This window comes from Eschrichtius robustus, chromosome 3 (genome assembly GCF_028021215.1).
Source record: "Eschrichtius robustus isolate mEscRob2 chromosome 3, mEscRob2.pri, whole genome shotgun sequence".
NCBI classification, from domain to species: Eukaryota; Metazoa; Chordata; class Mammalia; order Artiodactyla; family Eschrichtiidae; genus Eschrichtius; species Eschrichtius robustus.
The window spans coordinates 114,800,957-114,814,703 of NC_090826.1; the positions used below are offsets into that span (position 1 = coordinate 114,800,957).

Sequence of the window (13,747 nt, forward strand, 5' to 3'; positions counted from 1 at the left end):
ACCTAGAGGGAGAGAATTCTGGAGAGCAAAGGCCTTGTGGAAGGAGCATGCATGTAGTATTGAAGGAATGGCAAGGAGCCCAGTGTCCTAGAGTGGATTAGGAAGGAGGGGAGCATGGGAGATGAGGTCAGCTGATACAGGGCCTTCCAGATAAAGTGGGCCCATGGGGTAGTTCTGAGCTAACGAGTAATGTGACATAACTTAGGTTCTGAAAAGATAAATCTGGGTGATATTATGAAAATAGACATCAAAGGATTAAAGACAAAAGTAAGAGACTCAGAGTCTACTGCAGTAATCCAGGTGAGAAATGATGACCCTATTGGACTAGGGAGGTGGTGAGAGGTATTTCATTATAAATGTAATTTTTTCATATAGGTATATGAAATTAAATATTTGAATATATATAGAATGAAAAGATATCAGTATTTTCTAATAGAGATAGAGGGTGGGGTGTGAGAAAAAGAATGAAGTCAAGGATGACACCAAGGTTTTGTGGCCAGAAAAAATGGAAGGATTGAGGTGACGTTTGGAGGGATCAGAAATTGTATAGGAAGCATGTTAGGGGAGTTTGAATTTAGACATGTCAAGATGGGGATGCTTGTTATACGTGCAAGTGGAGATGTCAAGTAAACAGTTGGATATTTACAATGTGGAGTCCAGGGGAGGGATCATATCTTTAAGTCCCTTTTGCCACATAAGGTCATGTAGTCATGGGATTACTGCATGGCCGTAACATCAAAAAGAAATGAGTGTAGACAGTGAAGAGACGTGGTCTGGGTGGTCTGGGTATGAACCCTGGGTTATTCCAAAATTTAGAAGTTGGAGATAACGGAAAGATACTGATAAAGGAAACTAAGGAGCAACCACCCAGTAGGAGGAAAATAATGTGAATAGTGAATGCAAAGTGAAAACAGTGTTTCTAGAAAATATAGGTCCACTGCGGCTGAGAAGTTATGGGAAATGAGGATTGAGAATTGACCACTGGATTTAACAACATGAAGTTCCCTGGTGACTGGACAAAAGCAGACTCAATGGAGAGGTAGGGGCAATGGATGACAAGAGACAATTCGAGAGAGAAAGAAATTTCTTCAAATAAAGTATACAAATGGTCAATATGCTCATGAAAACATGTTCAACGTGAATCATTTGAGAAATGCAATTCATAACCACAATGAGATACCACTTCACCAGCACTAGGTTGGCTACAATCAAAAAATAACAAGAGTTGGAGATGATGTGGAGAAATTCTCATACATTGCTGGTGGAAATGTAAAAATGGTGCAGCTGCAGGTATAAGATGGGAATGAAAGAATAAGAGGAGAATGGAGTACAAGAAGCTTTATGAAGAATAACCCAATGGAAGACGGTAACTGGTTGGATGTCTGGGATGACAGAGAGAAAGGAATCACAATGTGTGAAATTATTATCCCCTGATATGCCTACATCACTTACACTTGGGAGAACTTCCGTAGGGTACTTAACATCTCTGGATTTTAATTTTCCATTTGTACACTGAGGATTTCTGCCTCACATAATTGTTGAATGAAGTTATGAATAATAATGGATAAGGAAGTTGGCTTGAGAATAGGGATGCTGAAAGCCACAACACACATTGAATGAGAGGAAGTAACTCCCACAAGACCCAAGAGGAAGAAGCATCTCTGCTTTGAATGTCTCATCTGAGCCAGAGGGCAGGGTCTCTCATTCCATGTCTCCCACCCACATCTCCTACTCCACTGTCCACTTAAGGGACAATTCCTCTTTCAACCACCAACTGCTCCGTCCATCATCAGGATGAACTCATTCCAAGTTGGGGCACCTGAGTCAGAAGACCAGGATCCTTGGAAGAGGAACAAATGGAGGATATTCTCCTCTGAATACTCCAGGATTACAAGGTCTTCAGTGACCATGTGGCAAAGGATAAGATATGAATGCTGGAATTGTCCAGTGTTGGATTTAAGGCTTTGCTCTGCCACCAACTATTTTGGGACATTGGTTACTTGTCCTGCAAAATGGGGATAGTAATACCTACCCTAGAGTGTTCTTGTAAGCATAAGAAGAAATGATATTTATAAAATGCCTGGGACAAAACCTGGTTCATGATAGGCTTGGAAAGTCAAGTTCCCTTCCTCTTTCATTTTTTTTTCTCTTCTGCTTTAGGTGGGGGGGTGGGAGGTGTCAATGGGTGGTCACATCTTACACTGCTTCTGGACTGATGGGCACTGATACCCAGCCATGATCGGTCACCTGGGATGCCAGTGAGAGATGTCATCTTTTTCCTTCTCAGCCTTCTGTTCAGCCTGAGCAGAAAGAGGTTAGAAAGAGCCTTATTATGGAAACTCTGCTCCTCTCTTATTCACGCACCATCTAGCAGGATCCTAGCATAATGCTCAAGCCTTTAGCTCAGAGCTTGGCTTTCTGAGGTCAGAAGTGAAGCAGCTGAGCTTGCTGAGCTGGGAGGGGAACCAAGAGACCTAGGAATCTAGGCCAGCAGACAAAGGATCACAGATCATAGTATCAGAGTGAATCCATCTCCGATTCAAGAGCTGGGACTCAAGGCGGAAGGTAGAGGCTTCGAGGAGGTGAGGACCGCCAGGGAGAGGAGAAGCTTCCACACAATACAGTGCCGGCTACATTAGGTCCGCAGGCAACGTGAAGCTGGATGTGGGTTGGGGAAACCAGGCGGTGTCATTGGAGTTCATCATGTCCTCTTTGCTTCCTTGTGGAGTCACTACCAGAAAGACCTTCAGCAGCCTCTGTGCTCTGGGTCTTGTCTGCTGAGTCTCTGTGGGAGTTGGGAGTAAGAGTAGCTCAGACCCTTCGCAGACAGAGGTGCTTGTCTCCTTGGCACTGGCCTCCTAAAGCCCCAGCACCCTCCTGAGGGAGCCCCAGGTGAGGTTAGCAGGGAAGACTCATGACCAATCCAAAGCAAACCTATGGCAGGGGCCTTGATTATGTCCAAGTTGTCTGAAAAGGACAGATGTGGGAGAGGCTATTTTCAAACCCATGTGAAGATGTAGAACATGTGACTTGGAAGGGGGTTTTGGGTTGGAATGGTAGGATTCCAACAGGCAGGGATGGGAGGAAGGGATAGGGAAAGGGAGCCATCATTTCAGGCAGAGGGACGTGAGTGAGCAAAGAGGAGGCTGACCTAGGATCTGAGGCCAGCAGGGCTGTGGGGCGCTGAGGGTCAGTAGAAGAGGCGGGAGAGGGTTGGCTCAGACCCTCCTACAAGCCTCACCCCTCACCCCTCCCAGCAGCCTCATCAAGGGGAGGCGGGAGCAGCATGCTTCGTTTCCATTCTAATGACCAAAAGTACCCCGACCCCAGACAAGGAAGAGCTGAGGCTGCTTTCCTAAGAACACAGGTCCCGACTTGGGTCCCTCTCTGAGAAACAGAAGTCTTGGAAGGTCCAGAAACAGTACACATTCCTTTTCCCACTCCACAAGAGGTGGATTTGAGGTCTACCAGCTGAAGCTGAGGTTAGTACTAGTGGTCAGGGAAAAGGGCTGTGGCCCGATGTATAATATACACTGGATACTCCCCCAACATACACACAGACACACACACATGCACACACAAACACACCGCTTGACACAAACCTTTTGCCCTATACAGGGTGCAAAGGAAGCCCCAGGCCAGCCCTTTGTGGGATCCCACCTACCCATGCTGCATCCACAGACCCCCAACTCAGCTTCCAGCACCAAGGTCCTAACCCCCTCCTCTGCGGCGTGGTCAATATCTTCTACACGGTCCCCATGCCTGGGCTGTGTTCAATATCTTCTACACGGTCCCCATGCCTGGGCTGTGTTCTCAGAAAGACACACGGCAGCCACACAGCAGAGGCTGTGGGGATTATCATGTGCAGGAAGGTTCTCTTTGGGAAGCTTTAGGAGGAGAGTGGTCAGGAGCTGAGTCAATGATGGAAAAAGAGCACGCATCCTGCAGGGTGAGGATCCTGAGTGGGAAGGCAGCTTGGAGAGGTGACAGAGGCTATGACAAGGCCATGTGTGCCCAGGGAGTTGAGGGCAGGAGGGTCAGAGTAACGCAGACCAGGGCAGCTGGAGCTGGACCAGAGCTGAGAGAGGCAGGTGTCTGCAGGGATCAAGCTCCGAGTGGAGGTGTCCTAGGAGTTCCAGTTCTCCTACCTCCTCCAATTAAATTATCTTCATGGCTTCTCTTTCTGGCTTATGGACCTCACTGTAGACAGTATTAACAGGCTGCTTTTCTTCTAAATGTTGTTCACCAATACCCTAGGAATGCAAGACAGAGAGTTCCTAGAACAGCTGAGAGAGGCCCCAGAGGGACCCACATGGAACCAATGCTGCTGACACGAGCTGCACGTGAATTCCCCCAAAGCGCCCAGCACTGCACTGGCCCCAGGTATAAATTTTCTCAGTAAATACCACTGACCACCTGGAAAGAGTTAAAGAGACAGCGGGGCCAGGAACGGCAGATGACTGGGTTGACAGGCCCAGACCCAGGTGAGGATGGACCCAGGAGAGCCCAGGCTGGGCACAGCTCCCAGCTCTCACCTTGTGCATGTCCTTTCGAGACTCCTGCTGGCTCAGCTCCGCATACTGGATGCCACTATCATTGTCCCTGTGGTCCTCCTGCAATTCTGTACCTGAGTCATACACAGAGTGGAGCTTGAACCTGGGCCTTGAAAACCTGTACGCTCCCCCACTGTTCTGAACCCCAAGGCCAAGGCCACACCCACCATTCCCTCTGCAGAGAGATTCCTTGAGCAGCAGAATGCAGAAGGAAAGGAACCAAGGGTCCAGTGGGGGAGGGGAGATATCAGGGCAGGAGGGAGAAGTGCAACCTGCCTCTTCCAGTCTGCATTTTCTTCTTCTTCTCACGTGTCTTCCAAAGGTACAGTCCTCCTCCAAGGATCAACAGCACAGCCACGACAGCCCCTAGGATGCCTGGCAGGGGGTCAGCACTGACCTGTCCTTGTGAATCTGTTTCCCTCACACAGAGAGAATGAAGAAAGTTAAGGAAAGACAGAACCTAAGATACCCATTGCCAAGGGGAGATGGAGAGAGAGCAGGTGGAGAGGTCTAAAGGGTCCAGGTTCAGAAGCTGAAGAGGGAGGACCATGTCAGTTTCATCCATTCAACCAGGTCCTGAGCTCCTGCTTGGTGCCAGGGGTACTGAGATGAACAAGATGGGGTCACCCAGTGGGGGAAGACTGAGAAAATACCAAAGTCTTCCAGCCAGAGGGACTGCAGTGCAGTAGAGGTTTACACCTTGTACACGTGTCTTCAGGGAGGGCCTCCCAGAGGAGGTGATGTGTAAACTGAGTCTTGAGGGAGGAATAGGAGTTAACTAGATATTCAGCGTGGGCACTGAATTCCAGGAGGAGGAGCACCACATGTGAGAAATGACTGTGTCAAATCGCCAGCCGTGGGAGCTGCCATCATCCCACTGCAGCAGGCAGGAGAGGGACAGGGCAGGGAGGAGCCGGGTGCAGAGGGCCAGAGGGAGGAAGAGTCTCTTTCCAGAGGGTTTTGTGGGTCATGCTGAGCATTGAACTTTATCTGAGACTCCAGGATGGGGCTGAGGGGAGGGTAATGTGGGATTTTAAGTGATGCTGACACATCAGTTCCTCCCAGCAGCTCATGGGGGGATGGGTTAGAGGGGCAAGGCTACACTCAGGATACCAGGTCATTCATTCATTCAATGAAATCCTGACTGTGAGCAAACAGTGCCAGGAGCTTTGCTCGGTACATGAATTCAAAGGAGAACAAGACATGGCCTCTGCCCTCAAGGTGTTCCAGGCTATGGAGGAGACAAACCCATAAACAGCATTGCTATTTCGTGTGGGGTGGCTACGGACTGCTCCTTAAAGGGGATGATGCTTGAGGGCAGGACAGTTATAGCACCTGCAGGGCCCTGTGCCACATGAGATTGACACACCCTTGTTCAAACTTTATTAATAACAGAATTATAACCAAGCGCAGGGTCCTGCGTTACTGTGCTGGTCACGTGCCCATGACCTGAGGGAAATCCTTGAACAGGAATAAGCAAGGAAGTGAAGGGCTCTTGACTTGGGATGGCTGATGGTAGAGGAAACAGCATTTCCAGAGGCTCAGAAGCTTATAATAGCAGAACGCATTCAGGAGCTCCAAGCAAACAATTCCGTGTGAAGTGTAAGAGGTAAGAAATATGGGCAGAGGAGCATCTGAGCCCTGAATCCTACAGGGAGCCAGCGGGTCATACGCCTCCAGATGACACAGACCAATTTCAAGATCCAATTTCTTTTCAAAGGATTCCAGTGGACGCACTATGGATAATGGATGAGGTGGGAGAAGTACTGGAAAGCTATTGCCCTGGACCAGCTCTGACACTGCACTACAGCAGCTGGGAAGGAGGGAGATGCCCAGCAAGCAGCAAGCAGGCAGGCAGGTGCAGGCAGCAGGGAGCATGGGTCAGGGGAGGTGTGGGCCCTCAGGGGAATACATCTCTAGGGAACACCTCTGCGGGCTGCAGCCCTAGTTCTCCTCACCTCCCCCACCCCACCCCTGCTTTCCCTCCAGGGCAAGCTGGGACTGGGAGCTGCTCATCTGGAGCTGGGTGGACAAGATTTGCATCAAAAACAACACACTTGTATCTTAGGGGGAAAAAGAGGGGGGGTGGAGAGGCGGGCATGGATGTGACAATGAAAAGCAGAGATGAGTTTGCTGTACCTCCCAGACTCCTGTATGCGGTGACCCGATGGAAGGTGGTGCTCATGACATAGTGGGGAGAAAAGCCCAGAACCCTCACCCCAGTGCACCTGAGCTCCGAGAATGCCCCTCCCCTCTGGCAGGTACACTCACCATGGACACAGACTTCCCCAAGGTCTAAGGTGGCAGTTTTCTGGTCCACCTGGTTGCTGACCACACAGGTGAAGCTGGCATTGGGCTGGCTCAGGGGCAGGTTCACAGGCAAGGTCCAGGAGTTGGAGGCTGGTCCCGGTGTCACTCTCTGCTCCAGCTCCCTGGGGAGGCCCTTGTTCTGCCAGGTCACCTTCAGGCCCTCTGTGGCCCCTGAGGCTCTGCACTCCAGGGTGACATTGCACCAGCCTGGTGTGATGGACGGTAACTTGAACAGGATCTGGGGAAGGGGCACCGGCTCTAGGGTAAGAGGGACAAAAGAATGGAGCCTCACATGAGTGGAGAACAATACAGTCTGCACATTCTCATCCAGTATCTCATTGAAATCCTGGCATCCTCCCTTTAATGATGGTGAATGCATTTTACAAGTAAAACACAATTTGCCCAATATTTAATACATAGCAAGTGACAATAAAGAAGGGAGCCACTGACTTAAGTCCTATGTTATTTCACTAGATTGAGCAAGCCTTAAAAATCTCCAACAAGAAAATAAAGCCTGGATCCCACCTACCCAAGGCCCGTTATTTCTAAGAAAATGGGGTTTCCTCTGGAAGGGGAAGAAGTCTGGGACAGAAAGGCTAGTCCCAGATCAGGACTTGCCCTCTTCTCCTGCTCAGATAATGCCTGGGTTTGCATAGCCCGTAGAGAAGGAGGACATCTGGCCAGCACTGGGAGCCCAGAGAAAGGCCCTCTGCTCGCAATAGTGGAGACATTTGCGGGAGATGCGGTGGTAGCAACTGGAAATGATGAGTCTGAGTCTGGTTAGAATATGCCGCTGAACTTGAGAAGTGACGTACTGATAAGTTGGTCTTAGAAATCACATGGGGACCTAAAGCTGTAACAGCCTTTATGTAGACAGGGACTTTAGGGAAAGAAAGTGTTGATTAAGTGAGGTTCTTTGGAAGTGTTGCAGTATAACCTTTCTCCTACATCTATTGAGGCTTCTAGAGCTGGATTTGTGGAGTCTGTGAGTGAGGCTGGCCTTGGGTGGTGCTGAGTAAAAGGAGAGGAGGCATTAACTACGTGGGCTTATGAATTGTGGTAGGTGAATAATGGACCCCAGATACGTCCATGTCGATCCTCAGAACTTGTGAATATGTTAGGTTGCATGGCAAAGTGGAATTAAGGTAACAGGTAGAATTAAGGTTGCTAATCAGCTGACTTTAAAATAAGGAGATTGTTCTGACTACCTGGATGGGACCAATGTAATCACAAGGGTCCTTGAACGTGGAAGAAGGAAGAAGAGGAGGAGGTCAGAGGGATAAGAATGTGAGAAGAATTGGTCTCACTATTACCTGATTTGAAGGTGGAGGAAGGTGGTCATGAGCCAAGTAATGTAAGCAACCACTAGAAGGTGGAAAAGACAAATAAATGAATCTCCTTCTGGAAACTCTAGAAAGGAACACAGCCCTGCCAGCACCTCGACATGGGCCAGCGAGACCCGTATCTGACTTCTGACCTACAGCACAGTAAGATCATAAATTTGTGTTTTATTAAGCATCTAAATTATAGCAATTTGTTCTAGCATCAGTAGACAACTAATACACAAATTAAGTAAATCTAGACCTATAAAGTACAATAATTGTTTTGGCAATATCATTTCCCCAAATTTCCATTCTCCTCTCCCAAAATACTGAAGTGGTTTATCCCTGCTGTGAATCTCAGCTCTGCTCACCATTTGCAGTAAACTCACTTACCCTAATTTCAGAGGAGAAAATAGAGTCTGAAGGCTGGTGTCTGGAAGGAATCTTGAAAAATGGGACTTATGTGAAACTTGTAGCGCAAAAGAGGGAGGTAAGCCATGGGATGGGGTCAGGTGCTATCACTTACCATAGACAGTGAGGGGGAAAACTTGGTTAAGTTCTATTCCTCCAGTGAAGCTGGCTCGAGCCCGGTACAGTCCACTGTCCTCAGGGGTCAGGTTCTCAATCTTCAGGGACAAGATGCTGGGCACATGGACCCTCTGCTGGTACTTGTCCTGGAGGCTGACCCAAGTGGGAGCGTCTGCCCCAGCATAGACTCGCAGCAGGACTCTGTAGTTTGAGTCAGGGCCAAAGCCCCATGTGACCTCCTCCAGGTTAGCTTCTTGCTTCCTGATCACATGAAACAACACAGAACCTCCTCGAACCCTGTGCAGATGAACATGGGCTCCAGAATCCTGAACTCCAGAACCATGTGTCCCAGAACTCTTGACCCCAGTGCAGCAGATGCCTAGGGCATTGGAAACAGGAAATGTATTTTTTTTTTCAGTAACAATAAAGGAGAAAACCACAAAACCCAACTTTTAAATGAAATTCATCCAATATAGTCCCTTGATTCTTAGGAGGAAGCCTAGTAAAATGAATCTGAAGGGCTCCCCTGGTGGCGCAGTGGTTGAGAATCTGCCTGTCAATGCAGGGGACACGGGTTCGAGCCCTGGTCTGGGAAGATCCCACATGCCGCGGAGCAGCTAGGCCCGTGAGCCACAATTGCTGAGCCTGCATGTCTGGAGCCTGTGCTCCGCAACAAGAGAGGCCGTGATAGTGAGAGGCCCGCGCACCGCGATGAAGAGTGGCCCCCACTTGCCGCAACTAGAGAAAGCCCTTGCACAGAAACGAAGACCCAACACAGCCATAAATAAAAAAAATAAAATAAATAAATTTATATTAAAAAAAAATGAATCTGAAGCAATTCTAGAATTAAGTCCTGGCTCTAGTGAATTGTAACCTTGAACAGGTTACTTAAACTTGCTAACCTGCAGTTTCCTCACCTGCTTCATAATGACAGTATAAACTGAATGAGATCATGGATCAAAAGCACCTGGCAGGGGCTTCCCCGGTGGCGCAGTTGTTAAGAATCTGCCTGCCAATGCAGGTGACATGGGTTCGAGCCCTGGTCCAGGAAGATCCCACACGCCGCGGAGCAACTAAGCCCGTGCGCCGCAACTACTGAGCCTGCGCTCTAGAGCCCGCAAGCCACAACTACTGAGTCTGTGTGCCACAACTACTGAAGCCCGTGCGCCTAGAGCCTGTGCTCTGAAACAAGAGAAGCCACTGCAATGAGAAGCCCGCGCACCGCAACAAAGAGTAGCCCCCGCTCGCAGCAACTAGAGAAAGCCCATGCGCAGCAACGAAGACCCAACACAGCCAAAAATAAAATAAATAAATTTATTAAAAAAAAAAAAAAGCACCTAGCAGAGTTTCTGTCAATAGCAAATGCATAACTGTAGGAGGAGCTTCTTAAGTGTCTCCTCATGTCCACATCCTTGTGTAATGCCCTCCCCTAGAGGGTGGGCTGCACCTAGTGACTGGCTTCTAAGGAATGGACCACAGCAGACTTGATGAATGTCACTCAGTAATACTAGGTTATAGGAGACTGTGACTTCCCTCTTGCTCTCTCTCTCTCTACTTCACTCTCTCTCTTGCTCACTCTGAGACACCCAGCTGCCGTGTTGTCAGCTGTCCTAAGGAGAGGCCCACGTGACAAGTAACTGAGGGAGCCTCGGGCCAACATCCAGGGAGGAACAGGGACCCTCAGTCCAGCAGACACAGGAACTGCCTCCCATCAGCAATCACATGAGTAAGCTTGGAAGCAGATCCTGCCCAGCTGACCCAGAGCTGCTGCAGCCCCAGCCAAGACCTTGATTTCAGCCTGGGAGACCCTGAGCCAGAGGACCCAGATGATTCACCCCTGGGCCCTGACCCACAGAAACTGTGAGAGTATGCCTGGTGGTGTTTAAGGCACTAAGTTTTGGGGTGACAGGTTACACAGCAGTAGATATCTAATACAGATATGAAGGCTGCTCTCTTTCCTGCTCCTTCTAGGCAGTGTAGCTGGCAGGACAGGCTAGGCTGTGCTGCATAACAAACAGTTACAATACCTCAGGGTCTTAGAACAAGGGGAGTTTATATCCCCCAGCACAGGTTCCATGAGACAGTGAGGAGGGGTCCTGTCGCACAGGGCGGAGGTTCTACCTCCTTGTAGCTGCACCCATGGAACTCACAGCATCCTCACGGGCTCCCAGCCCCACAGCAGGGAGGGGAGACAGGAGAATCACACAGGGGGTTTAACTGCATCTGTCCAGAATTAGCGTGATCCCTGCTCTTGCTTTGTGGCCAGCATTTGTCACAAGGCTCTGGCTAACTGCCAGAGACTAGAATATGAGGGGAAGCGTGATCATTTAGTGAGCTCTGCTGTCCCTGCCACCAAGACAGCACTTCCCTAGCCAGGCCCCACGAGGCCGCAGTAGGCCTTTCTTGGTCATTTTCCTGCAGAGCTGTGACCAGTGGGCACATTCGCCTCAGTGGCACCTCCTCCTGAGCCCACCCTCCCGCTTCAGACACAGACCGCAGGGACCCAATACCCTTTTTCCTTCCTGGGGACCAAGGTAGGACAGAACAGGACCAGGGAAAGTGTCTTATCCTGAAAAGATGATCAATCTGCTTCTTCCACCAGGTCAGAATCCATCTGCCTGGGTTGGCCTCTGGCTTCCAAGGTCCCAATCCTCTCTCCAATTCAATAAATTCTCTTTATCTCAGGCCTGCCTCCCTCCTGCTGTACTTATGCCCATTCCTGGCTCTCACTGGAAGCAGAGAATAGCTCGTGCCAGCTTTCATATGCACAAGCATTTCAGATATTTCTTTGTTTTTATTTAATCACTAACTCACTTAACCAGGCATCTGCTCCAGATCAGGTCTTAGGGGGGATCTGCCCAGGCCCCTCCTGTCACAGAGAAGGAGGCGCCCCAGGGGGTGAACTTGTCCTGGGTCACACAGGGCGGAGCCACGCCTGGAGCCAGGGCTCCTGTCTCCCAGCCCAGTGCTTCTCCCCTGCAGGAGCTGCCCATCACCTCCCCCACCCTGTCTGTCCCTGTCCTCCGCAGGAGCTCCCCTCCCAGCACTGCTCTCACATCACCAGGATCAGAGCAGTTCCTGGAGGCTCATTCTCCAGCTTTCCTCTCCTGGGAAAGGGGAAGCAAGTACTTAGAGGGGTTTAGCAGGGCAGGGACTTCTGGCTGGCTGAGGGTTAGACAGCAGCCTAACCAGACTCCCCATGTGCTGGAAAGGAGGGAACCAGGGAGAGAAGAGGCTCAGCCTTCAGGCTGCAGGAAGGATCCATTCAGAAGGGAATGGTGAGCCCAGCTGTGAGGAAGACGGAAGAAGACGTAGAAAGAGAAGGAAGGCAGCAAGAGCTGTGATCTACAAAAGATCTAATCCTGAAGAAGAAAATAAAGCCGGGGGGTGTGGTTACAAACAAGACAGAGTAAAAGTTTATGTAAATAATATAAAATTTAACATTTACAAATCAACTTAAAATTTTGTCCATTTCCCTCCTCTCTCTCTCTCTCTCTTATGTAATCTTCCAACCCCAGAGCCTACGGAGAAAACTCTAAATAACAGAACATATTTTCCAGTTATGTAAAATTGAAGAGAAGGCCTACATTTTACTGTAGACATAAATTTAACTTGTTAAAAAAGAGGTCATGTTTTATAAAGCTCATTCTTATTTCAAGACATCTGTTTATAAAAGGTCTCTAATTCATTAAATTTCATATAACTACTGCAAGTTTATTTAGTGGCTGGGTTACTGAAACAAAAAAATTAAAACAATAAAAGCTTTCCAACTTTCTCCAGAATTCATAATTCACTGGGTATTAGTATTTTCTCATTAGTTTTTATTTAATTTCCTTTGACATAATCATATAATCTCCCAGGAAGTCCTGTATGTGATTACGGTGTTGTCCAGTCTTCAGTTCATTTTCACTTAACTCCCTGTTGTTTCTACTTCCATTTCTCTTCTCCCCAAGTTCACTCCCTTCTGGAGCCCACATTACCAGTCTACTGTTCCTTCTGTAGTTTCTCCATATTCTTTCTACATGTGGGTATACAGAAACCCTTAAGTTTTACAAGCTGCTGTTCCTTTTACCAAAGCAGAATTTCACTGTATTCAACATCTTACATCTTGCTCAAGAAACCCAGACTAGAGTTGCTTCCTCCCTCTCAGACACAGGGTTCTGGCTGGCACCCTCCCCCATAGGACAACTGCACAGGCTGCCAGGCGTTCCCCTCTGAGTCCAGGCCAGGGGAGCTTCATTCCCCAGCCCTTCCACACCAAGGAGCGGGTTTCTTTGTCTCCCTCCCTCTTCCCAGGCAGCTCGATGCTCTCCCAGTCTCTCTGTTATTGCACAGAAACAGCCTCGCCTCCCTGGAAATGTTTCCCTTAATGCAGCCAAGGCTGCCTGAGCACAGGGGTCCCAGGCTCGCCACAACCAAAAGGCCGTTTTGTTCTTCTGTTCACCCCAGGGCTCTAAACCAAATGCACTGTATTTGCTAAATAATTACAGAGCTGTTTTGTCTTTTTGTTCACCAAAGACTTTAGACGTGGAAAGGGGACATTGCCTCCCTGCTCCCCCCAAAGGTCCTCCCTCCCAGGAGCCCGGGCCACTCACTGAGGAGTAGGCTGGTGAATCCCAGGAGCCGGGAGGCCCAGCAGAGATGGGGGTCTTCTGAGCAGGGCCCCATCACAGGCTGCCTGCCTGCCTGTGCAGCTGTGGAAGAAAGGTCTATAGGAGGAGGGGCAGGAGAGAAGGGAAGCGTCACTCAAAGGGACACTTAGGTTCTTCCCCACCCCTGGGGCGGGGCTAGCATGTTAGCTCTGGGTTGCCAGCCCACTAGCCTGTAGTAAGCCACTCAGATGTTTCCTATTGCGATCCCCAGCACTTACAGTAGGACCTCAATAAACAATTGCAGAATAAATGTATAAACAACTTCGCTATTGGAGATACCCCATCCCTGTGGTCACACCAGCCTGTTGATCTCACACTCCCCACGCTGGCACTCTCTATAATTCCCTTGCCTGTTTCCCTGGGGTTAGGCTCAGCCCAGACA

General features: G+C 49.2%; 1 protein-coding gene across 6 annotated transcripts; it reads right to left on the reverse strand.

Moving 5' to 3' along the window:
- Positions 1-1,070: 1,070 nt before the first annotated feature.
- LOC137762750 (CD48 antigen-like) lies at positions 1,071-13,414 on the reverse strand. 6 transcript variants are annotated; one of them, XR_011073616.1, is made up of 8 exons: positions 13,309-13,414; positions 8,712-9,092; positions 8,177-8,228; positions 6,825-7,121; positions 4,830-4,972; positions 4,536-4,627; positions 3,665-4,253; positions 1,071-2,300 (listed from the first exon to the last, which is right to left on the reverse strand). XR_011073616.1 is itself a non-coding variant. In XM_068541065.1 (8 exons), exons 1-7 carry the CDS (start codon positions 13,379-13,381, stop codon positions 4,158-4,160), a joined length of 1,134 nt encoding a protein of 377 aa, XP_068397166.1. In that variant the 5' UTR covers positions 13,382-13,414; the 3' UTR covers positions 1,071-2,300; positions 4,149-4,157. The 6 variants fall into 6 exon arrangements, 4 of the variants coding, with proteins under 4 accessions (XP_068397166.1, XP_068397165.1, XP_068397164.1 ...); XR_011073615.1 differs by having other exon boundaries at positions 1,071-2,785; XM_068541065.1 differs by having other exon boundaries at positions 4,149-4,253.
- Between the last annotated feature and the right edge of the window lie 333 nt (positions 13,415-13,747).

Coding starts and splice junctions, on each gene's coding strand:
- LOC137762750 (XM_068541065.1), bottom strand. CDS start 13,381: ATGGGGCCCTGCTCAGAAGACCCCCATCTCTGCTGGGCCTCCCGGCTC. Junction 7,122..8,176: donor TTCCTCCACCTTCAAATCAG/GTAATAGTGAGA, acceptor CTCTTACCCTAG/AGCCGGTGCCCCTTCCCCAG. Junction 4,628..4,829: donor GAAAATGCAGACTGGAAGAG/GCAGGTTGCACT, acceptor TGTATGACTCAG/GTACAGAATTGCAGGAGGAC.